Source organism: Tachysurus fulvidraco, chromosome 6, assembly GCF_022655615.1.
Source record: "Tachysurus fulvidraco isolate hzauxx_2018 chromosome 6, HZAU_PFXX_2.0, whole genome shotgun sequence".
Taxonomy (NCBI): Eukaryota; Metazoa; Chordata; class Actinopteri; order Siluriformes; family Bagridae; genus Tachysurus; species Tachysurus fulvidraco.
The window spans coordinates 9138220-9163219 of record NC_062523.1 but is presented as its reverse complement, the minus strand read 5'-3'; the positions used below and the strand labels follow the sequence as shown (position 1 = coordinate 9163219).

Here is a 25000-nt window from a genome sequence, read left to right as displayed (position 1 = left end):
TACTTGCTTTGCATTCCTTTCTTACAAATCCTGGAGTGACTGAGCATCAAAGTGTAATGTCAGATTACTAATGTAATAAATCATTCTAATAATGAATTCATGTAAGAAATCCTAATAAACCATAGATGCGCTTGTATTCAGTACCATCACACGAGCAGCTCTGCAGAAACACACGCTGGCAGATTAACAGCAGAATAGTGACTAATACTGAAGCCTCAGCCTGCACGTGCATCCTCACTGCACTGGAACTGCTTTTGTGTTTATAGAGTTAAAAGAAAATGCACACAAAATGCGCACGCACACACACACACACACACACACACACACACACACACACACACACACACACACACACACACACACACACACACACACACACACACACACACACACACACACACACACACACACACACACACAGGCAGACTTCCCTTGTGTGGCAGTGATGAGATTGAAGGATCTCATACTTGTGATTACTTGCAGTAAATTAGTCATACAGCATTTCTGTAGAAGCTGAAGCACTGCATCACTTACTGCTGCTTCGCTGCGGGGCAAATCTAAAGCTGGGAGGAGACGCTGATTGTGTTTGTTAACAAACCTGCATGAGCCATGAGGAGTGTGTTGATTATTCACTGTGAGAAAAACTCAGTGTTCCCTCACATAATACATGACATTTCCAGAACTTTAAAACTTCCATGTGGAAAAATATGGTACGAAACAAGACTTTTTAAATCGGGTTTTACTTCATGTCCATCCGAACCTGCTCTCTAGCCCCCTAGGTGGAGAAACAGTATATGGCTTATAGGATTTTGGTCCAAAAAAATCTCAAACCAGACTTCCATGACTTTTCCGGGATGTTCATGATGGTCACTCAACCCTGTCACTCAGTGTTCACCTCGACAAGAGACGAGTCACTTGTCCCACCTGTCGTTTTTGTGGGTGTGGCCTGTCCAGCATTTTTAACCCAATGAGAAAGTAGCACAGGCTACAGCACATGATTTATTTAATTAATGCTTCTATATTATTCTTTAAAATGAGTTGTCTGATGCTTGTACGTTAAATGCTAGACTTAATGGATTAGCAGCATTTATAAAGACATTATTAAACATTAAAAACACAGGTCTTAATTTTCCATCTTGCATAAGAACAACATAAACATCTATAAAACCAGATAGCTCTTTGGATAAGTGTAGGGATAAATCTTATAACAGAGATTCAGAGGCCCATGAGCTGCGAACTCAGTGCAAGGACAATTACAAAAAGTGAGAAAATGAAAACATGAAAGAACAAATCATTTACCCGGATTACACACAACACTTTAAGGATCATGGACAGGAAAAAACATATTATTATAGGAATGTTTAAGATAAACAAGAATGATAAAGTACAGCAAATAATACTAATTAACAAGAAAGAATGATAGCAAGCAAGCAAGACAAACAAACAGTGTAGAAAAGAAAAAGAAAAGAAAAATGCAACAAACAATAGCATAGAATAGTACAGTGTTGATATAGTGCGGTAAAGTAAAGGGTAGGGTAGTACAGGATGGGGTAGGGTAGAAAAGTGTGGTATAATTATAGTATGGATTATAATATGATCGGGTAGAATAATATACTATATAATAGAAATTAGTATGGTATAGAACATTACAGTATAGGCTAGTGTAGAAACGTATAGAATAACAACAGTATAGTATATTATTAGGTAGTATAGAAAAGTATAGTACATTACAGTCCAGTATAGATTTGGGTAGTGTAGTATTGGGTAGTATAGTATAGTGTAGTATAGTATAGTATAGTATAGTTTATGGTGTATGGTAAAGTAGATTGTAGGGTAGAAAAGTATGGTATAGTTATATACCATAGTTAGTATGGATTAGAATATGATTGGGTAGAATAGTATACTATAAAATAGAATTTAGTATATTATAGAAAAGTACAGTAAAGGTTAGTGTAGAAAAGTATGGTATAATAGCACAGTACAGTACAGTATAGTATAGGGTGGTATAGGGTAGTATATTTTTGGGTAGTATAGTATAGAATTGTATAGTATTGGGTAGTATAGTATAGGGTAGTATAGTATAGAGTAGTATAGTATAGGGTAGTATAGTATAGAATTGTATAGTATTGGGTAGTATAGTATTGGTTAGTATAGTATAGAGTAGTATAGTATAGGGTAGTATAGTATTGGGTAGTATAGTATAGAGTAGTATAGTATTGGGTAGTATAGTATTGGGTAGTATAGTAAAGAGTAGTATAGTATTGGGTAGTATAGTATAGAGTAGTATAGTATTGGGTAGTATAGTATAGAGTATTATAGTATAGAGTAGTATAGTATTGGGTAGTATAGTATAGGGTAGTATAGTGAAGAGTAGTATAGTATTGGGTAGTATAGTATAGAGTATTATAGTATAGAGTAGTATAGTATTGGGTAGTATAGTATAGAGTAGTATAGTATAGAGTAGTATAGTATTGGGTAGTATAGTATAGGGTAGTATAGTATAGAGTAGTATAGTATTGGGTAGTATAGTATAGAGTATTATAGTATAGAGTAGTATAGTATTGGGTAGTATAGTATAGGGTAGTATAGTGAAGAGTAGTATAGTATTGGGTAGTATAGTATAGAGTATTATAGTATAGAGTAGTATAGTATTGGGTAGTATAGTATAGAGTATTATAGTATAGAGTAGTATAGTATTGGGTAGTATAGTATAGAGTAGTATAGTATAGAGTAGTATAGTATTGGGTAGTATAGTATAGGGTAGTATAGTATAGAGTAGTATAGTATTGGGTAGTATAGTATAGGGTATTATAGTATATAGTAGTATAGTATTGGGTAGTATAGTATAGGGTAGTATAGTATAGAGTAGTATAGTATTGGGTAGTATAGTATAGGGTATTATAGTATTGGGTAGTATAGTATTGGGTAGTATAGTAAAGAGTAGTATAGTATTGGGTAGTATAGTATAGAGCAGTATAGTATTGGGTAGTATAGTATAGAGTAGTATAGTAAAGAGTAGTATAGTATTGGGTGGTATAGTATAGAGTAGTATAGTATCGGGTAGTATAGTATAGAGTATTATAGTATAGAGTAGTATAGTATTGGGTAGTATAGTATAGAGTAGTATAGTATAGGGTAGTATAGTATAGAGTAGTATAATATAGGGTAGTATAGTATAGAGTATTATAGTATTGGGTAGTATAGTATAGGGTAGTATATTTTTGGGTAGTATAGTATAGAGTAGTATAGTATTGGGTAGTATAGTATAGAGTATTATAGTATTGGGTAGTATAGTATTGGATAGTATATTTTTGGGTAGTATAGTATAGAGTAGTATATTTTTGGGTAGTATAGTACAGAGTAGTATATTTTTGGGTAGTGTATTTTTGGGTAGTGTAGAAAATGTATAGTATAGATATAATGTATAGATACTCAAAACATGATTCAAACAAGTAAACACTGTGAAAATAATGGTATGATTTCTGGTCACTTTGTAGAATCTTCACACTTGATGCACCATTTCTGACACGTCTGAAAAGCACAGGCACTTCTTCAGAACAGCACGAGCTCAGATCAGCCCACACACGTACACGTGCGCACACACAAATGCACAGACAGAAACACACACAGAGTCCTGAATCCTGTGGACAGCACAGCCTGCTGTTATGAAAACTGATGAAGCAAAGGCAGGAGTGAGATCACGCACCACGCATGCTCTTGTGTTTGTGAATATCAGGCACATCGATGCACTTTGCTTATCCTCACTGTTCTTATCACTTATCATACCAGTACTATGTACATACAAAATTACACACATGTTCTTACCTCGTGATATATTGATGGTTTAGACAGTGAAGGAATGGTGAAGGACAGCAGCTTGCCATTTCCCTCTTTGTCTACAATCTCCTACAAAAAAAAAAGCGTTTTATCAGAGAAAGTCCACCTGTCCATCCTTCTTTACTGTATATAAGGACATGTTTTTTATTCCCCCAACAAAATACCGTAATTACAAATTCCTACTACTGAGGTAAGACGAACGTGCACTTTGATGAGTGTACACAATCCATTACTGTGTTGGTGTGTGTGTGTGTGTGTGTGTGTGTGTGTTTGAATGAGCATACAGGAACACACTTCAAATTCTCTCCTGATGACTCATGTGTGTCCTTGAATGCCACCACAGTGTTAGCATGCTAATGATAATGAACCCAGTCTGCACCTGCAGTGATACCAAATCACCCTGAAATCTCTGTTCACCATCCACATCACACACACACAGACAGAGAGAGAGAGAGAGAGAGAGAGAGAGAGAGAGAGAGAGAGAGAGAGAGAGAGAGAGAGAGAGAGAGAGAGAGACTCAGAAACACAGACACACACAGATACACACTTTAACCATAATAATTCTTGGTCTGTAGCTTTGATGTTTCCTGCTGTTCATAATGACTTACGATTACACAGAGATAAATATTGATCTACTAGATATGATCTAACGCAGCCTTTTTGTGACTCTGCAGGAGAGTTTATACCCTGTACACATCAGACAGGGATGAACACAACTGATTTACACACACATGCAGCAAGGTGTCTGCCTAGAGATGGGAACTAAACAAAAACGAAGCTAACACCAACTATAGTTTAAAAAACCTGTGTTGTTTTATTCTAACTACCAAACAGTTCTTGTAAGTGGACTTGAAATTTTAGGTTGTTTACACTCCAACTTCACATTCAGATTAACGGCTTCATTTGATCATTTCATTTGGAAGAGTCATATGCAGAATTATGCTAACAAAAATTTGCAGTTAGTAAATCATGAGAAAAATCTAACCGTTGATAAAAGTAAATTTGTTCTAAGATCCTGTAAAGGACAAAAACACTAAATTTCAACACTGTGTGTTCTGAGATGCTTTTCTGCTCAGCATGTTTGTACAGAGTGGTTTATTAGTAAGTGAAGTGTTCCTGCCAGCTTGAACCTGTTTGGCTATTCTCCTCAGCCCTAATTCATCACATCTTACTAGATGCTTTCTGCACCATTCTGTCTAGAGTTTGCCGTGTGTAAAAATCCCCCAAAAATCGGTAGAATCTGAAATACCGGGTGATCCTGCATCGTTCACTGATCTTTACTATCTAAATTAAGCTCCATTTAAGAAAGACTCTATCTTTGCTGCAACCATCTGCCACCTTCTGCATCCTATTCTGGCATTCAATCTCCTTTTATCCATTTGGTTCCCTTACGGCTAACCAGCCATCCCTAGAGCCACTTTAGTTACATGATACAAATCACCTCTTCCTCTATTCCATCCATCTCTATATCCGTTGCTACCCACCAGGTTGTAGATGCCCAACAGCAGAGCCTCGATGCATCCATTGATCTGGCGCTCCCTACTGGCTGTGAATCGCAGGTAAACCCACACCAGCTCGGGCAGGAACTGCAGGGTGAAGCGGCGCAGACGGGCATCTGAGTTCCGGTACAGTTCAAACAGCTGGTTGCACACTGGTTCCAAAAGCTACAGAAAAGGAAACAAAAACACGTTGCTGTTACACTAGGTTAATATGTATACGGCAAGCTGGAATGAACTGGAATCTGGAGTAGTCAGGACAGTTTGGTCAATGGGTTAAAAAAAAGGAAACGATTTACCAAATCTGGGCCTAAATAACCATATAAGCCATAACCGTCATTACCAAATTTGCGTCACTCAATGCTGAGACATGCCACACAACTGATAGAGCATGTAATCCTTACTCCAGCAGTGCTTTTTTGCCAGCTGTAGGATTTGAAATTATTATCCTTAACTTTCCAACATGATGGGGATCCTGGAGAAGAGGTCCTGACACAATGAGAACTAGGCCACATGACTCAGTGCTCAGTGGTTAAAGCTGTAAGCTAACAGAGAGTGGCTTTTTTTCCTGTGTGTCAGACTGAAAGTCACACTTAAATGATTATGATGTCTCCTCTCACCTCGCTGTTGGGGTCCTGGATGACTCTGTAGAGGGCCGGAACCAGGTTCTTCTTCCGATAGAGAGAGCTCGCATAGCTGGAGAATTGAGACTCGGGTAATGTCTGACAGAGAAAGGAAGAGAAAAGGATTATTGACAGTAAAAGTGGAATATAGTAAGGGAAATTTTGAGCAGATACTATTAGCTTTGTCAGTGAAACCTGCCATGGTTTCACGGTTTTCTATGCGTAATCAGAAATAGAAAGAGCAGTCTAGACACAGAAAGATCAGTCAGACAGAGAGCGCAGACATACAGAAAGTGCAGTCAGACCGAAAGCGCGGTCAGACAGAGAGCGCAGTCATACAGAGAGTGCTGTCAAACAGTTGAGAACACTTTAGGCATCTCGAGGCAACTGCTGTTCCATCCTGTCTTCCCCAGATGACTGGAGTACACACTATTGGAGCTACCACCTGCTCTTTACTGGACCATTTAGTTCTGTTGTGTATCTGTGTGTGTGTGTGTGTGACATACACAATCATACACCGTACAACAAGCTTTGTACGACTGGCCTAAAAAAAAACAAAAGTAGGGAAAATAATAAAATAAAGGAATACAGATAAGGAACAGGCGAATACAATATAAGTAGAAAAACATGTAGAGGTAGTGTGATTCAGTGATGTGCATGAGTACGGAAAATAAAGGAAATATGGACATGTATAAATGTTAAAGTGCAGGATGTACATGTAATATGCAATGCGTGTAATGTGCAATGCCTTTCTGGGTCCAGGCTCTAGGTGTTCACCAGGTTGAAGGCCTGAATGGCCTGTGGGAAGAAGCTTCTCCTCATTCACTCTGTGTTTACCTTCAAAGTGCGGTAGTGCTTCCCTGAGCGCAACAGAGAAAAGAGTCCATTGTTTGGATGTCTGAGTTTTTTTTTCAATATCTTCCTGGACTTGCTGTATATAAACTCCATGTCCAGGAGCTTGATGCGGACGGTATGCGCAGCTGAATGCACCACCCCATGGAAAGCTCACCTGTCCTGTCTAGTGCTGTTCCCAGTCCAGGCTGTGATGCTTCCCGTAAGGACGCTCTCAATAGTGTTGGTGTAGAAAGTCTTTAGCATCTGAAAGGACAATTTAATGTCCCTCGAGCGGCTGAGATGGTAGAGACGCTGCCACGGCCTTCTTCACCTTCGTCACAGCTGCTGCTAGAGAAGAACTGACCAAACCCCTTTGGACCAATCAGAATCGAGAACTCAACCTGGCTGTAAGTATTGCAACACTGGCCAAATTAAACACTGTTGCAATATATTTAGCTGCATCCCAAATCATGCGTCATCATAGTGTATCAACTTGTTCTTTTTTTTTTACCACCTGGAACTTTGAGCTGTCTCCCAGTTGATAGAATGAATTGCATGATTTGAATGTCATATCAAACGCAAGTATTGTGATGCTGCTTGTGTTTCTAAGGTGCCTCATCGACTGGAATGTTGCCGGCCATCTTGAAAATGTTGTCTCACCCAGAGTCAATGCCTGGTAGCCCCGCCCCCTTCAGTTACGTAAGCTGTGAGCACTGAGTGCACGAAGTGTTCAATATTCCACACTGCATTTTTTTTTGGGTTGGATAAGTGCATCATCTGGGTACTGAAGTGCATGTCTCCTTTTGGAATTTTCAGCATGAACACTAAATCTACTCCCACTATTCATAAAAGAACAGTGTGTGTGTGCACGTGTGTGTGCGTGTGTGTATGCGTGTGTGTGACAGCGAGTAAAAACTAGCTGTTTCAGGTTTGTTTTTTGCCAGGTTATATCCAACCTAAAGTGTGTTCTGTAACATGGATGATTTAAATGTTTATTATGAGTTCATTTTAATTTGACATATCGCCCACTCCTAAAGTAAGAGGAAATAAATCAAACTGAGAGCTGAAGAAGAAGAAGAAGAGCGACTCACCTTGAATTCTGAAAGCCATTCCTCCACTACTCTCCCCTCCCCCAGCATCCTAGACAGGGAGAGGGAGAGAGAGAGAGAGAGAGAGAGAGAGAGAGAGAGAGAGAGAGAGAGAGAGAGAGAGAGAGAGAGAGAATATTAATGAGATGGATTTTTGTTTTTCTTCTGCTTTGACCTTTTCCTGTTAGAGGGGAGACTTTAGTCTCTAGTGTGTCTCTGTTAGCTGATATTAGTCTATGCAGTACAGCTGTAGCTTCACCTTCGCAACTTTTCACCTGATTTTGTTCCCATTTTACCAATTTTTTGCGAACCAAAAAGCTTTAGGACACACTTTACATGCTTAATTCTACAGCAAAACAATCAAAACAAGCTAAAGAGGATGAGATTTTTATGCATATTAAAGTGCAAACTAGAGAGTTGAGTTGCAATATGACAACAGGTTTATTGTTAATCAGTCGCTACAGGATTTTCCAATTTTTTGACTGCGGAAATAGTAGAAGGAGTTTACCAATTTTCAAAATTAGTAGATATTTTATGTGGATTTTGGCCAAGACAAGTCATTTGATGTCAACAAAACATGCAAAGTACACACACACACACACACACACACACACACACACACACACTCACACACACACACACACACGTGTGCAGTTTAAAAGAAGAATTATGCACTTTGAAAAATCAAGCAGTTTTCTGAACAAAACAGAAACTAAAATAAATAAATTAAAAAAAAAAAAAAAAAAAAAACTGTGCAAGTTACACCATAGATTTTACTAAAAAAATCCATCTGCAAAAATCACAAAAATCCCTGCATGTTCCAGGATGTGAAAACTTTAATCTTTCAACCATACCCACATATAAATGACTACAATTACCACGTCCTGCACTGCCAGCTCCACAAAACCTGTGATACCGAGGAACAAACAGAAGTTCAATATGGAGAAGATTGTTATGCATGATCTTCTACAAATGTCTCAAACCTTGTTAGACTTAACAGGAAGAGCCTCTGTGCTGTAATTCCCTCAGATTCCATTTTGTGAAACACACACACACACACACACACACACACACACACACACACACACACACACACACACACACACACACACACACACACACACACGTGTTATGCATTTCTAAATGTTTAAGCAAAAATACTGCATGTTAGTGAGTTTGAACCAAACCCTGGTGTACTGGTGACCTGATCGTCATTCGTTTGGGCAAAAAGTTTAAGGAGATTAAACAAGGTTCGAGGTAGTGTCAGTCCTCTTCCAGGTAAACTCAAGATAATCAAAACAAACATCAAGCGAAACTGAAAAATGTTCTCGTTATCTCTGGTCCTCAGTGGTTCTGCAGTCGACAGGAAACGTACACGGATCTCGTAGCCTAGTGGCTAAGGTGTTAGACTACTGACTACCAACTGAAAAGCTGCAAGCTCAAATCCCAGGTCCACCAATCTGCCACCGCTGGGCCAGTAGTATATTAATAAGATAAACCACAAGGGTGTCTGCTAAAGTGTTTCAAATTTGCCAGCTTTACTGGTTTATCTTTAGATCTCAAAGGCAACCTTGCAGCCACAGCCATAACAACACTAAAAATAATGTGCTATGTGTGAGCACAATGCATCTCTATTCTTATGTCAGGCAGGTGAGCGAGAGTGCAGCCAAATTTTCCCTGGACGTGTCCCGTATAGCAAAACAAGTGCAGGAATCACACAGCCTTCAAAACTGAGCCACTGCTCCACCCCATTACTGAGCTGCTCACTGCTCTCTCACTTCATCTGCCATAAAAAAGTTGCATTACATCTGGGAGGGAATTGTGTGTGTGTGTGTGTGTGTGCGTTGATGGATACATTTAGCGTGGGAATACGGCGTATCCCGTCGAGGCCTGACATCACCCGCAACAGCAGCGGGTCATAAATCGTTATTGCCTTTAAGCTTTGCCTGTGAACACAAGTGCTATAAAACTAAGAGCTTCCAGTTCCAATTGGAGTAAGTTTCCTCTTATCGCTGACACCAGAGGGGAAAGAGCAATCATGCGCATGAGTAACGACGTGCGATGATGACTCATTCCTCAAACTGCTTGTGTTGTACGATTGTACGACCGATCCAAATAGTCTGTTATAAATTCATCACAACACACCCACACACACAACATACGTGGACCAGGGCCCAGAGGGACCGATCAGGCACAGAAAAGAACCGTCCAAAAACATTGTACTGTGTTGTATTGCATACAGTATACAGTATTAGGGTGAACTCTGAGCACTAATGTCAGGCTTGTATTGAAAAAGAAAATGGTGTTGAATATCATACACATTGATTAAGACCCTGTGCTAAATGCCTTATTCTAACAATACACATTTTTTTCTCCATCTGGGATTTCTGTTCACACTAAAACTAGGGCTTTAGTGAATATCGGGAAACTGGCAATCTTGGAAATTCAATGTCGCCTGATTGTTCAATTCAATTTAATTCAATTCTAATAAATTTGATTTGTATTGTGCATTTAACAGTAGACATCATCTCAAGCAGCTTTACGGAGCATAAGAAATATATGGGACAAAATGTTTTGGTACAACAAGATTAATGTTAGACTTAAATGTGTTTGTATTTATCCACAATGAACAATCCTGAGGTGACTGAGGTGACTATAATGAGGAAAAAACTAGCTTATATTAAAGAGAAAGAAACCTAGAGAGGAACCAGACTCAAAAGGGAACCTCATCCTCATTTGGGTGACACTGGAGGGTTTGACATCGAAGAGGGTTATTATAATAAACCCCAAAGAGTGTTATTATAAATAACGCCCTTTCTACAGTCATATACTGACTTTCTACAGTCATATACAGTCTGACAATGACAATTGTGTATTTGTTACGACGACACTCACGTTTTCCATTCCAACCTCCAGATGAAACCCTCAGCCAAACTCGGGGTTATGGGTTTCACTTGAGGGGTTTCGGCTTTATGAGCGCGACACACCATCTGCTATACAGTACACGAAGTATTGAACTACGTACTAAGCATTGCTATTTATGTATCGACCTCGTTTGTTCTCTGGACTTTTGTATTTTTTGGATTTGCCCTTTTGCTGTTGTTTTCTCGACTGACTGCTTTTCTTACCTTTATTTTTTTTTTTATTTGTTTGTCTGTTTCTTTTTGAATAAATCCTCCCTGTACTGCAAATGGATCCTACGGGTGCTTCGTTACAGTATAGATTAGGAAGTTGTATTGTCACATGATTCCATCTGCACATTGTTCAAGAGCTAATTTCACTTATGTTGCTGGTGCTGTTTCAGTCATGCATTAAAAAAAATAAATAAATAAATAAATAATTTTCGTGACTCTAACAAAGACCTGAAAGACATTCATCTAGACTCGACTTTCTGAGGTCGTCACTATAAGGTTGCTTTTTACACTTCTGTGACATTCATAATGTTTCACATTGCTTATACATTACCCAAGATTCAAATGAATCCCGGGAACTCATAACCTGACCTTTCACACCGTACATCCATAAACCTGTGCTTTAATGCGCTAAATTGCATATTTACGATCTTAACAACCGTGACAGGATCAATACTGTGTGTGACAGTTTAAAATAAAGGCTTGTCTCGTACTTTCTCACCCGTGAGAACGTAAATCCTTCTTGGCTGTTTTAATCCTTGTGAGATGCTCAAAGTCAAGAAAACAAAGAAAAAAAAAAGAGAAAGACAAACTTCTTAACTACTGTTTACACAACACTTGGGGTTTCTGTGACTATAAAGCATGTGATATGAAACGGACTGCTCTGATTGGGTGTCTGTTGCTAAGCATTTAACAACACATGGTTTCACAGTGTAGATGTTTAGCACCGCAATGTGGGGTTAATAAAAAGCAAAAGCTAATCCTGCTTCAGAGCAGAGTTCCATAACTGGGTTATGTACTACATTCCTCTAGCTGGGGTTAAAAGCAGGGTTTAGAATAAGAGGATTAAGCTCAATATGAAAGCCCATTGGGCCAGTGGTGGCTCAAGTGGTTAAATGGTCTGGTTTGCTGATCAAAAGGTCGGGGTTCAAGCCCCAGCAATGCAAAGCTGCCACTGCTGTGCCCTTGAGCAAGGCCCTTAAGCCTTTTTGCTGTACGAGCGCTGTATCATGACTGAACCTGCACTCTGAGCCACAACCTCTAAAGTTGGGATATGCGAAGGAAGAACTTTGCTTTAATGTATTATTTTTACAAACAAATTTCAAAGCATAGCATTCTGAACCACATTTCAGATATCCCGTGTAGCTTTGTGGTGATGTGTAAGACTGACTGGCTATCACCTGCCTGTTATTTTAGTCTTTTTAGCACAAGTGTAAGTGGAAAAAAAAATTCCTGTCCATCTACGTTTGCTATGTAAAACAAACAAACAAACAAACAAACAAACAAACAAACAGTGTCAGATTGTATACATGTGTACGATTCTGGTTCATGACAACAGTCATGATGATGACCAACAGTTTTAAGAGAGCTTGTTTAACTCGACTGTTCATGAAATTGCAAACAGTTTCTCTTGAAATCCTGATAAGATTTAGGCTTTCTTGATTTTGATTTATTTATTTATTTATTTTTAAACAGTGCACAGAATATTTCTTTGGTTCTTAGTCCATAAAGTTACACTTCTGTTACTACCATAATAAGAAATATTAAAATAATCAAAAGTTATAAAGGTGTTGTAAATTAGAAAAAAAAATATACATATCGAAGGCTTGAGGTCACAGAAAATTCATTCATGTCCATCTGGGGGTCATTTGAGAACCTCTGGTATAAGCTGATTAAAAATTCACGACCTTTTGAATAAATTATATTCTATATTCTGCATGACAGGTTTACATGGAGATTGCCTCGGTCTCAGATTTACAGTATTTCGCAATTCCTTCGGGCTATTGTGATTATGTGATCGCATAAATTAATACAAGATTATGCAAAATCTGTGATATTTGGAGAAGCTTGCAATTTTTTTTCTTTTCTTTCAGATTTCAGCCAAGACGCGCCAAGTGACACGAACACACATTCAGCCAAAACACTACTCCATTACTCCAAAATGTTTTAAAGGTGAATCCTGTACTGGCAGTTTTCTGATAAAATAAATAAATAAAGTAACTCTCATTGTTTTTCCAAAAATTTTAAATGAAATTTGCAGCTGTTTTGTTGCGTCCATGTTTGGCATCGAATGTCCCAGCAGGCAGCGGCGATTAACGACTCATATGAAAGTAGACTCTCCTTTAAAAAGATATAGTCTTTCATAAGTATTTCTGTTTTTATCTAGCCTGCATGGAAGGGAAATTTCATTCATTCGTTTTCCAAACTACCACGGGTCACGGGGAGCCTGTGCATATCTCAGGCATCATCGGGCATAAAGGCAGGATACACCTGGACGGAGTGCCAACCCATCACAGGGCACACACGCTCTCATTCACTCACGCAATCACACACTATGGACAATTTTCCAGAGATGCCAATCATCCTACCATGCATGTCTTTGGACCGGGGGAGGAAACTGGAGTACCCGGAGGAGACCCCCGAGGCACGGGGAGAACATGCAAACTCCACACACACAAGGCAGAGGCGGGAATCGATCCCCCAACCCTGGAGGTGTGCAGCGAACGTGCTAACCACTAAGCCACCATGCCCCTGAAGGGAAAACTATTTAGAGAAAAGTTCTAAAAATAAAAAATAAAGGTTTCTATTTTTAAAGTACTGTATATGGTGATATCCAACACATTTCTGCCCCGAGTGCTTCTTCATAAGCATCTAAAATTCCATCATAAAAATATGAAATTCTGTCTAAGGTGTTGCCAAAAGAGGAAGAAAAACGTTTCACACTGAAAGCCAACAGAGTCCTTTTATATCAGACTTGTGGCCAGAAAATAATTCATTTGTTTCTACTGATTGAAAATGTCTGATAGATCGATTTCACCAGTGCACCTCAGCACATCCAGGAAAGATCGAGTCATTTCTTGTGTATTTGTGGGCGGTGTTTCACTGTGAAGCAATGCTACATAGAGTTTAATTGTGTGGAACCTGGAGTCTTTCTCAGGAGATTCAGGGTATGAGATGAGGGATACTGTGGCATCCTGGTCATCGCAGTGCACATTCACACACTCTCACACACCACAGATAATTTGACATGTCAAGCAGCCTGCAACGTATATCTTTAGAATGGAGGGGGATCTGGAGGAACCTGGGAGAACATGCAAAGTCTTCACACACAGAGGTGTATGCAGGAATCAAACCTTTAGACCTGGAGGTGCAAGGTAAATTGAATTAAACTTTAAACAACAGACATTTTGTCATTTTGCAGAAGTAGAGAAATTCCAAACGTTTCAAAATTTAAACGTACACGTTTCTCTGTGAGATGATATGAGGAAACATTTAGAGGAACCTCCTCGTCCATCTGACATGGGAGAGTGAGCTTTACTCTGTTCACTTACTCTGTCAGGATAGGATTACACATTTAACCCTTGTGCTTGGGTCAAATTGAATTATTATTATTTTTTATTTGTTGTAATTTATCTGGATTTGCAGAAGCATTTCTGAAAGCTGGATTTCAATACCAGTGACTTCTAATCTTTTGTTTCTTGTGTTGTTCATCTCAAGTATTTGATAAATCAGTTCCAAATAATAAACATTCATTAAAACCTTGCTCAGTTTTATTGTTTTTTTCCCCCCTAGATTTATGGCACTAAGATCTTTATTATATTATATTGTGTTACACAAATGATAACTTTATTACAAAAATAAATGATATTCCTTTTAAAGCCCCAATAACATCTGGACCTGAGCATATACCCAGGATTCACTATAATACTGACCTGAACAGTACTAAGCAAGCCTAATGGTTAGAGAGTCTGACTCGTAATCCTAAGGTTGTGGGTTCGAGTCTCGGGCCGGCCACGACTGAGGTGCCCTTGAGCAAGGCACCAAACCCCCCCACTGCTCCGGGTGTGTGTTCACGGTGTGTGTGTGTGTGCACTCTGGATGGGTCAAATGCAGAGAACGAATTCTGAGTATGGGTCACCATACTTAGCCGTATGTCACGTCGCGTTCTTCTTCCTCAAAACAAACAAACAAACAATCAAAAAAAGATAACTCTCCTATGAAATCAAACAGGATGTATTTTCCATTTTCCAGCTTTTTTTCCCCACCAATTACAAAATGGATCTCATGGAAATCAATCAGACATCTGCTCTTAAAAAAAAAAAAAAGAAAAAAAGCAGGGTAGGGCATGAAAATAGCTGTGATTTGAATATCTGGAAATGAAAGAGACTGCATTAGGCAGCAGTTCAGAGCCCAGAGCTGTGGTTGTGTAGAATATCAGTTGATATGTTGTATATGTAGATAAGTGTTTACTGGATCTATAATCAGTTCAGTGTCTGTTGACGGTGAGTTAAACTGACAGTTTAGCGGTTTGTGATTAGCATATTTTCCTCTCGTGTCTCGTATGATGATTCTAGTGGTGATTTGAAAGACTGAGAGCTCCATTTGCTCAAGTTGACAGATGATAGCACAGATGTGATGTGCCACGCTGAATGCAAATGCGAACCCGTTCTCTGCGCTGGTTGCTCTACGTTGCGATCCGAACCTGCGCTGTTCTGCTTTGATTACAATCTGTTTCATTTCACTCTTCCAAAAAATCCCTGCTGTCACTTTCGCTTGTCTGATGTCTTCATTAGCTACTCAGGTGCTGTGAGAACGAAACGTAGTGCATATGGCTCTGCCTATCCGTAGCTAACACCCTGCATTGTTGTATAGTGTTTTTGCATTTTTAATGATGCATATATCTCTCTCTTGTGCAACTCCGAATATTTACATTTCTATTTATGGCATTTGGCGGACGCCCTTATCGGGAGCGACGTACAGAAGTGCTGTGAAGTCTATACTGTAGCAATAAATACAACGATACTGTTTTGCTAGGTCGCAGACTAAGGAGGTGATAAATAAAATGCCAAGCAGGCTGCAATATATGTTTTTAGTATGGAAACTGAGGGACCAGAAAGAACCTGGAGGAACGTACAAAGTCTATACACATAGAGGTGCAGACAGGAATCAATCCCTAAGCCCTGGAGGTACAAGGCAAAAGTATTAACCACAAATCCAATCCACTAAACATTATAAACACCCTTTTTTTTGTAAACTAACACTAACCATAGATGCTGAAGTTGATTATATTCACATAATCCTGGGAAATTTCTCTTATTCCAAGAGCTAAGTGGTTATTCACATCCCACTACTGCCAAGCTACAACCCCGGCGCCCTTGAGCAAGACTCATAACCATCAACACCTCAGTTATATTAATGAGATGTATGGATAAAGTCACGCTGAACAAATGCGTGTTCCAAACAGTACAAATGTAACTCTCTGGACATTTTCCAGACTAAGTCACACCTATATAAAGGAATAAGGAAAGACTTCACCTTCCCATTCATTTAAGTTAACACCACAATGTAATATATACAGGAATTTACTAAGCAAATTTAACCTGTGATTAATTTTGCTTTAGCTATCAAGCTTTAACCCTCTCAAGTAAGGTTGCTGAGATTTGTTTGGTTTGTGGCTTTTAATGCGTATTAGCATCAGGGTCTGTAGCGAAATTTGCACTGACAAACATTCCCTCGGTCAGAATGTTGAAACCACAGGCTAGGGTTTCAGTTTATGTGCAGATTAATCTCTTTTATTTAAATGATTAATTATCCTTATGAAATATTCCTAGTTTTGAAGTGCCGGTCAAAGTGTCCGTTTTGACCAATACTCAATTCACTCGTGTCAAAATCCTGATCATACGTAAAAGACTGAAGCGAATGAGTGAAGATCATTAGGTACGCACGTGTGAAGTTCACTAAAGGAAATAATGACTGACTTACTATCTGGCAAATATTTACTGAATTAAAAAATTTACTGAATTAAATTACTGATTATTTTATTGATCTATTAATGAGCCTCATATATTTACAAGATCACTCAAACTGACAAAATGTATAAGAGGTCAAATACTGACATCTTATAAATGAATAATAAATTAAGCTGTAAATTAGATATTAAGAGATAGACCACGTTAAATAGTTAAGTACTTTTGAAACACATCAGCTCTTATTGTCCTCAGCTGTCGGTGGTCATAAGAACAAGTTTGTATTGAAGCAAAGAAAAGATGTAGAGCTTCCCGACTCCACAGGGACTGACTGTGGAGTTGAAACTTGTAACAGTGCAACAGTGCAAATGATTATAAGTAGACATTTAAATCTACCTAAACTAGTGTTGAGGAAAAAAAAAATTTTTTTTCTATAAATAAAAAAATAAAACAAACAAATAAATAAATAAAATGAAAAAACAACAAGAACAATATTATTATTATTATTATTATTATTATTATTATTTTGTTTCGTTTGTCTGTTTATTTATTATTTATTTAATTCATTCATTATTAATTTAAACATAAGTAATTATTAAATTGTAATAACTGAATTCAATCATGACCACAGCAAAAGTACAGTCATTTTAATGGCTGTATTCTCTTAAAGCGTTCTGATTGAAAAGCGGCTTATTTTCTTCCTCCCTGTCTGAGCTCGTTTTCAGATCTGACTCTACTGCATTACCTCGCTCGCTCCCGATGCTCAGATCGTCACTGCGTGAAGAGCTCGGGCCTCCATGTAGCCGGACATCTGCTGATCTCCCACCGCTCACCTGAGGTGACAGAGGGAAAAGATGCATCAGGTCAGGTGAAGGACAGTGCGCTGGTTTAGTCACGACTTTATAAATGACCCAAATCTTAACTCGAGTTAGGACTCAGAGCGTGGGATGTTATAAACAAAATGGATTCACTGCTTTGTTTTACATGTAACAGTCGGTCCAGATTAAAGCATATTTGTCGCTTGATGTGTTAACACTACACACTGCACCTGTCGGAAACGTTGAAGTGTGTACACACAGAGGGATTTAGTCATGACAAATGTTCACTCCTCCTTATCTAAACATCCGGTATAAATGGAAAAGTATCTTCTGGGCAGAAGACCTTTTTTTTTTCAGCTTTCATTCAACTGTTTGCGTGTGTGTGCGTGCGTGTGTGTGTGTGCGCGTGTGTGTGCGAGTGTGTGTGCGTGTGTGCGCGTGTGTGTGCGCGTGTGTACGCGTGTGTGTGCGTGCGTGTATGTGTATGTGTGTGTGCGTGTGCAGATCCTCAGTGACCCCATGGCTCGGTTTTTGCTCTGATGTGCATTGCCAGCTGTGAGGTCTCCTACTAAGAGGTGTGTGCCATTCCATATCATGTCCAATCGATTGAATTTACCACAGGTGGACGCCAATCAAGGTGTGGTAACATTTCAGCAACGACAGAGAAATAGGAGGCATCTAAGCTAAATTTCAAGTGTTGTTGCAAAGGGTCTGAATTACTTATGTTGTTGTTCTTTCCCTGTCTGGAGTCATGACAACATATCACAAGGTCCACATATTAGATTTGGCGGAGGTTTTACTCCGGATGTTCTTCCAGACGTAAACCTCCCATTTCCCTCCAGGCTTGGGAATTGCATTTAACCCTTCAGTGGCTGGGTGAGCTCCCTGGAATCGAACCTGGGCTGTGGCAATGATACCGTGAGCTCCTGTACCCTTTACAGACATTTCTAGAATTCTGTTTTTACTTTGCCATTATGGCTTACTGAGTGTAGATTAAAGGTGGGGTGCACGTTGTTTGAGAAATGCTCCAGAAAACTGAGTTGGACCGACAAACAAAACAAACGTGTAGCCAATGAGCAGAAAGGGGCGTGTCTTCAGTGCACATGTGTGACATTAGCCAAAAGCGACTGAAACATTTGACAAGGCGGATAAAAACGAAAAGCGAAGAAAGGCTTATGATAAGGAAAGAAGCAGGACCCGTGTTAATATAGGATCAGCTTTCCAACGCTGGAGAGAACTGAACGTCTTCCGCATGAAACGGAGCTAAACCTTTCATGGTACAGCACACAGTACTACAAAAACACATTTGTATTTGTATTACCATAGTATTACTCATTGAGTTCATTTATTGATAAAAATATCCCCTTGGCCAGCTGCCCCAGCAGGTTCCAACATAATAGTTGCCTGGGTTATGTATCTATGTGTGGGGGCGGAGTTATCAATACAGGGGTGACACCCATTTGGATTAGGGGCGTGTTTGTTTTGGTAATTTCAAATGTCAACATTGGCTTTTCATCATGCATCCCACCTTTAATGCGGAAAAATAATGAATTTGAACAATAGTAGTGTCAAGCTGAAGAGGCGAAAGGGGTCTGAATACTTTCTGAATATACTGCACACACACACACACACACACACACACACACACACACACACACACACACACACACACACCCTGAGGCAAATTCCACAGACGATATATCACCTGGTAGAGTTTCTTACACTGTATGTATGTAAAGGTGTGTATACATGGAGCCCAATAAACACATTTAAAGTGTAAACATCAGGGTTTCAGTTTCATCTTAAGCCCTCACTCCATATCAATACACGGCACTCCGACAACTAAAGGCTGTAACTATTCTGTGTGTTATATGATCCTTACATTCCTTCCATTTCTATACTGCTAACCTTTTATTTCCCCAAGTGTGACATATAAAGTGTCAGTAAAGCTTGGAAACTAACGTGACATCATGTTGTATCATTGGAACATGGGATCTGGGAGTTTCTCATTTCACATGCTCTAGAGTTTATACAGAATTATTAAAAAAAACAAAAACAAAGAAACAAACAAACCCATCAACAGGCGGTTCTGAAAAACTCCTTATTGAAGACGGAGATCAGAGGACAATGATTTGTACGGTTCGAGCTACTGTAATTCTACCCAAGCTTTACAAGCCTGGTGAGCTAAAAATCTCACATCTCATGACCTTCAGGTAGATGAACAACAACAACAGAATCCCCCGGCCTGGTTTTACTCCTGGGAACAAGCTCAGTGAAAAGGACGGAGACAATTTATCCCCATTGCTGCATAGAACCCTTAATTATCACCACATATACATTACAGCACAGTGGAATTCTTTTCTTCACATACCCCAACTGAAGAGGTTGGGGTCAGAGTGCAGGGGCAGCTATGATACAGCACCCCTGGAGCAGGGAGGGTTGTGGGCCTTCCTCAAGGGCCCAACAGTGGCAGCTTGGCTGTGCTGGGGCTTGAACCCCAATCCTATGATCAATAACCCAGAGCCTTAACCAGTTGAGCTACCACTAAGCTAAAGTGTTTGGAATACTATTCTATTCCATTGATTTTATAACCTGGATTTGTTTTGGTAGCTCAAGTGGTTAAGACTCTGTGTTGTTGATCGGAAGGTCGAGGTTCAAGCTCCAGCGCAGTCAAGCTGCCACTGTTGGGCCCTTAAGCAAGGCTTTTATCCCTTTCTGCTCCAGGGGAACTATATCATGGCTGAACCTACCCTCTTACTCCAACATCCAAAGCTTGGATATGCAAAAAAAAAAAAAGAATTTTACTGTGTAATGAATATCCAACAATAATAAAGATATTAGAGGTGCTTTGTGGCAAGTTGCAACAAGAATACAATCTCCAACAACCACAATGACTTGCACCATCAGTTTATATGAAAACTCATGAACTAATCTGGCTTAAAAATGGCACCTCACCTATAAGACCATGCATCATAACATCACGTTCCCAAGCCTATTTCTCTGCATGGGATCTACATGCTAAAGATAAACACAACCAGGCCACATAAACAGCTGTTTAACACAGGGCCTGTCAACCACATCTGACTACAAGCGAACGAGTAAAAAGTAATCGGAGGAATATTAGCACCAAAAGAGATCCCTGTATCCTCAGATTATTATTTTTAAAAACAGCACAGCCGTCTGAAATGAGTCATACACTGTTGGAAGGCTTTGCTTTTTTTTTCCCTCCACAACAAGGAGACAAGAGCTTGCAGTGAACAGGGACATACTTCACTAAAACCCAAAGAAAATCTGGCACTGTCGTCTAATAAGGGAAAAAGGAAAGAAAGAAAAAAAAACTTTGTTTAAGAGTTTGCCTAATGGATTCTTGGCAGCTGTGCTGCGGGGGCATTAATGTGGAGCCTACAGTGATGTGGTTGAGCCATAATATATTTCAAACAAGACAATGTTTTGGCTGGAAGAGAAAGCTGAGCTTAGTTTTATGGTGCAGTGCAAAATTTAATTAAAAAATTAAAACTGATTGCGTGAGCTGGCAAAATAAAAGCAAATCAGGGATAATTTGGGCATCTGGTAGCCTAGTGGATAATGGGCTAACAATCGGAAGGTTGCGGGTTCGATCCCCAGTCCACAAAGCTGGCACTGTTTGACCCCTGAGAAGGGCCTTTAACCCTCAATTACTCAGTTGTACAAAAAAATGAGATAATGTAAGTCGCTCTGTATAGGGCGTCTGCCAAATCCTGGAAATGGAAATGGATGAGGGACCATCACAGTGCTCAAAGCGGACCTGTGCTAACAGAATGGTATCGTAGGTATTAGGGTTTTTTTGACCTGATCCACTTATATTATGAATATTTGGGAAGATGACTGACAGGTGCACATTTACACAATAACCCTTTTGTTTTTTATTAGAAATACTCCACATTGGTGGTTAAGACAGACAGACAGAGAGACAGACAAAGGTAGACACTTAATTCATCTCAGTGGGAACTTCACAAATTTCAGAAGTATCCACAAACTTGGGCAATAAGGAAAACAATTCATCTTTGGTAAAATTTATAGTAATATATTTAAATTTAAGTTTAAAATGTCTGTGTTAAGGTTTGTTGTGTGCGATGTGTAGTATGGTTCAGAACATATACATTTGTAGTGTAGAACTATCTGTTTCTACCTAGGAACTGTATATTTATAGATAACTTTTTTATTTTTTAAAGTAAATGTTGAGCTCAAACAAATTTCTGCTCTCAGAGATGCCCCAAAAACTTGTTCACCTCAAAGTTTGAAGGTGTTCACCATCTCAGACTGTAGACCAACAGAACCAACAAAATGCCTCATTTTATATCCAATTTGCTGCAATAAAATAATGAATTTTTTTATACTGTTTGAAGAGATCCGACCAGGCTTTTTCCATCCTGTGATTGGAACGACAGACTTCATTTTTCTCTTTTGGATCAGCTCGCTTTCACACGACAAAATTTCAAAGCTTACCAAAATGTTTATGCAAGTCCCATGCGAGTAAAATGTCTTCTCATTGGTCAAAGTAAAATTCTTTCTTCACATATCCCAACTTTGGAAGTGGGTCATGATACAGCACCCCGGAGCCTAGTGGTTAAGGTGTTGGTCTACCAATCGGAAGGTTGTGAGTTCAAAGTCCAGGTCCACCAACTGCTGGCCCACTGAGCAAGAGCCCAACAGTGCTGGGGCTTGAACCTTGATCCTCTGATCAACAATCCAGAGTTTTAAGCACTCGAGCCGACACTGACATCAATAATAATAATTATAGCATCACACCTGTGATCTGAAAAGATCCTCTACCATCATGCACGATAATTAATCACCCTAATAATAATCTGTTTACGGACAACCAGATCACGCCTCAGATAGACTGTTGTTGTAATCCATCACTTGGACAGTTCCCAAATAAGAAACTTGCTCTAATTACAGCATGAAGGTGTGTTACGTTAACTGCATTTTGGTGAATCTGCTTGTCCCGGATTTATCCACTTCTATAAGTAATTAGGAAAAGAAATTCAATCGAATAAACTTGTTGTCCGAACAGAGGGATCCTGTGTCCCGATCTCTGACATCACTGAATGAATGCAGATCGTTTGGAAAATCCTATTAACTATCCAGCGCTAATCTGATCCACTTAAAGCATGCTCATCCCTCAAGCCAAACACCAGCCTGACAACTAGCTTCTCTTTATACAAATGAGGGAATAAAACAGAAGTGCAGCTCAATAACGTGTCCAGTGTATGCAAAAAAAAAGAAAAAAAAAAAGAAAAAAGACAATGGAGGAAACGTTTAAATGGAGAAATGTAAGTGATGGGGTCAAATATGGTGTATGAAGGAATCAGATGTGAGAGCAGATTAGTAACGGCTCAAGGCCAAAATAGAGCCGTGTTTCAGTGATATCTTCCAGCGGAGCCTCATGACGCCATGTGCACTCGGTCTGATACTGTGCAAGAGAACACGGATCACAGATAACAAAACAGAACAGCGCTTTTCCGTAGACATTTAGAGGACATTTGTGATGTTACATCATTCGTTCCTCACAACTTTCTAATTAGAGGCTCGAGCACGCACAATGGGCTTCAAGTCTGTCATTTCATTTTAAAGAAATTTATAAATAAGTACAAATATGATTTCAATATGAATGAAATGGTTATGTGTAAGAAGACAGCACACACACACATTCACATATGCACACAAACACATACACATCCTACTGAGGAGCAGGGAGCATGAAGTCTACAGTGGACAGGGTGCTAGTCAATCACAATGCATAATCGCACATTCGTTCGTAAGCATGCACACACACACACGCGCGTGCACACTCACACATGCGTGCACACTCACACACGTGTGCACACACGCGCATGCACACACTGACACACACATGCACGCACACGTGTGCACACACTCACACACACAGGCACGCACACGCATGCACACACTCACGCACACGCATGCACACGCATGCACACACACACGCATGCACACGCACGCACACTCTCACTCACTCACATGCACACACACACACACGTGTGCACACACTCACACACACAGGCACGCACACGCATGCACACACACACACACAGGCACGCACACGCATGCACACACTCACGCACACGCATGCACACGCATGCACACACACACGCATGCACACACACACGCATGCACACGCACGCACACTCTCACTCACTCACATGCACACACACACACACACGTGCACACACTCACACACACAGGCACGCACACGCATGCACACACTCACGCACACACATGCACACGCATGCACACACACACGCATGCACACGCACGCACACGCATGCACACACACACGCACACTACAGACAAATTAGAGATGCCAATCTTCAGACACCAGCCAAGATGTTGGTGAAGAGGAGACAAAAACATACACATACTTCTCATTCTAGCCTTCAAACATGTCTCTAAATAAAACATGACTGGCTTCTTTAACATGTCAATCGTGACGTCTCCTTCACCGATCGCTTCTGAGGGACCTTACTGTCCGCCTCACTCCGTCGTTACCTTTTTAAAAAAGGTCTCGATGTAGAAGAATAGAAAAGTAACTGCAAATAAATAAGTAAATAAATAAGGTATTGTGTAGACGATGCAGGAGCCCACCTAGGTTTGTACTTTCCACACTCGCATACAAAAGCAGCTTGATCGACGCCGGTCTCATTGTTGGTTATTTGTGGCTGAGGCTAATGAAGCGGAGAACAAAGAACTACTTTTTCGAGGACTATTTTCCTCTGGAAGTCCACTCGTCGCAGCACTGGGACACATGCCACAGCTTCCTGTTTATTACACTTCACTCATCAGGACATAATGTGACTCTGTAATCACTGACCAAACACAGGTGAAACAAAGGTTCTGACGTAGTAAATTCCTGCTGATAACGATCTGTGTGTTCACATGCTGACAACATAATGATGAGCTAATGGCTTTAGAAGTACACTGTTTAAAGAAAAATATAAAACAAGTGACGCTGTTGTTACAAGTTCTTGCTTCATTTTAACTCAGAGAGAGCGATGCTGATCTCGTCCAGCTCTCTCACCGTATGGCCTCTGCTCAAACTGATCATCTTCCAAAGCTTTAACATTCATGGTGCAGTCAAATTACACTTTCAGCATGCATCATTTCTATTTCATAGAATTAGACCTATTAGTTCCTCAGGAACTCTCGGTTGCACAATTCCACTTGACAACAAACTGTTGTTTAAAGGACATTATTCACACTGAGGATGAGGTTCGCTTCTGAGTCTGAAGGTTTCTTCCTCATATCATCACAGGGAGATTTTCCTCACCGCTGTCACCTCAGGCTTGATCATTAGGGACAGATGTTAGAAATGTTAAACTTTTTGTTCTGTTTCTATGCTTGTGTAAATCTGACTAACAATATC

At 39.7% G+C, this 25000-nt stretch overlaps 1 protein-coding gene across 6 annotated transcripts in view; it reads right to left on the bottom strand.

Annotated features, from left to right (window-relative positions):
• The window catches only part of LOC113642601 (protein FAM126B), a 69369-nt gene that overhangs the window by 15802 nt on the left and 28567 nt on the right, over positions 1 to 25000 (bottom strand). For all 6 annotated transcript variants that reach the window (XM_047814620.1, XM_047814618.1, XM_047814619.1 and 3 more), the window contains 5 exons: positions 17502 to 17589; positions 7882 to 7930; positions 5954 to 6055; positions 5322 to 5501; positions 3826 to 3906 (listed from right to left, as the gene is read on the bottom strand). In XM_047814620.1, coding sequence (XP_047670576.1) covers positions 3826 to 3906; positions 5322 to 5501; positions 5954 to 6055; positions 7882 to 7929 — 411 coding nt within the window. In that variant the 5' untranslated portion in view covers position 7930; positions 17502 to 17589. The remainder of the gene's footprint in view (positions 1 to 3825; positions 3907 to 5321; positions 5502 to 5953; positions 6056 to 7881; positions 7931 to 17501; positions 17590 to 25000) is intronic.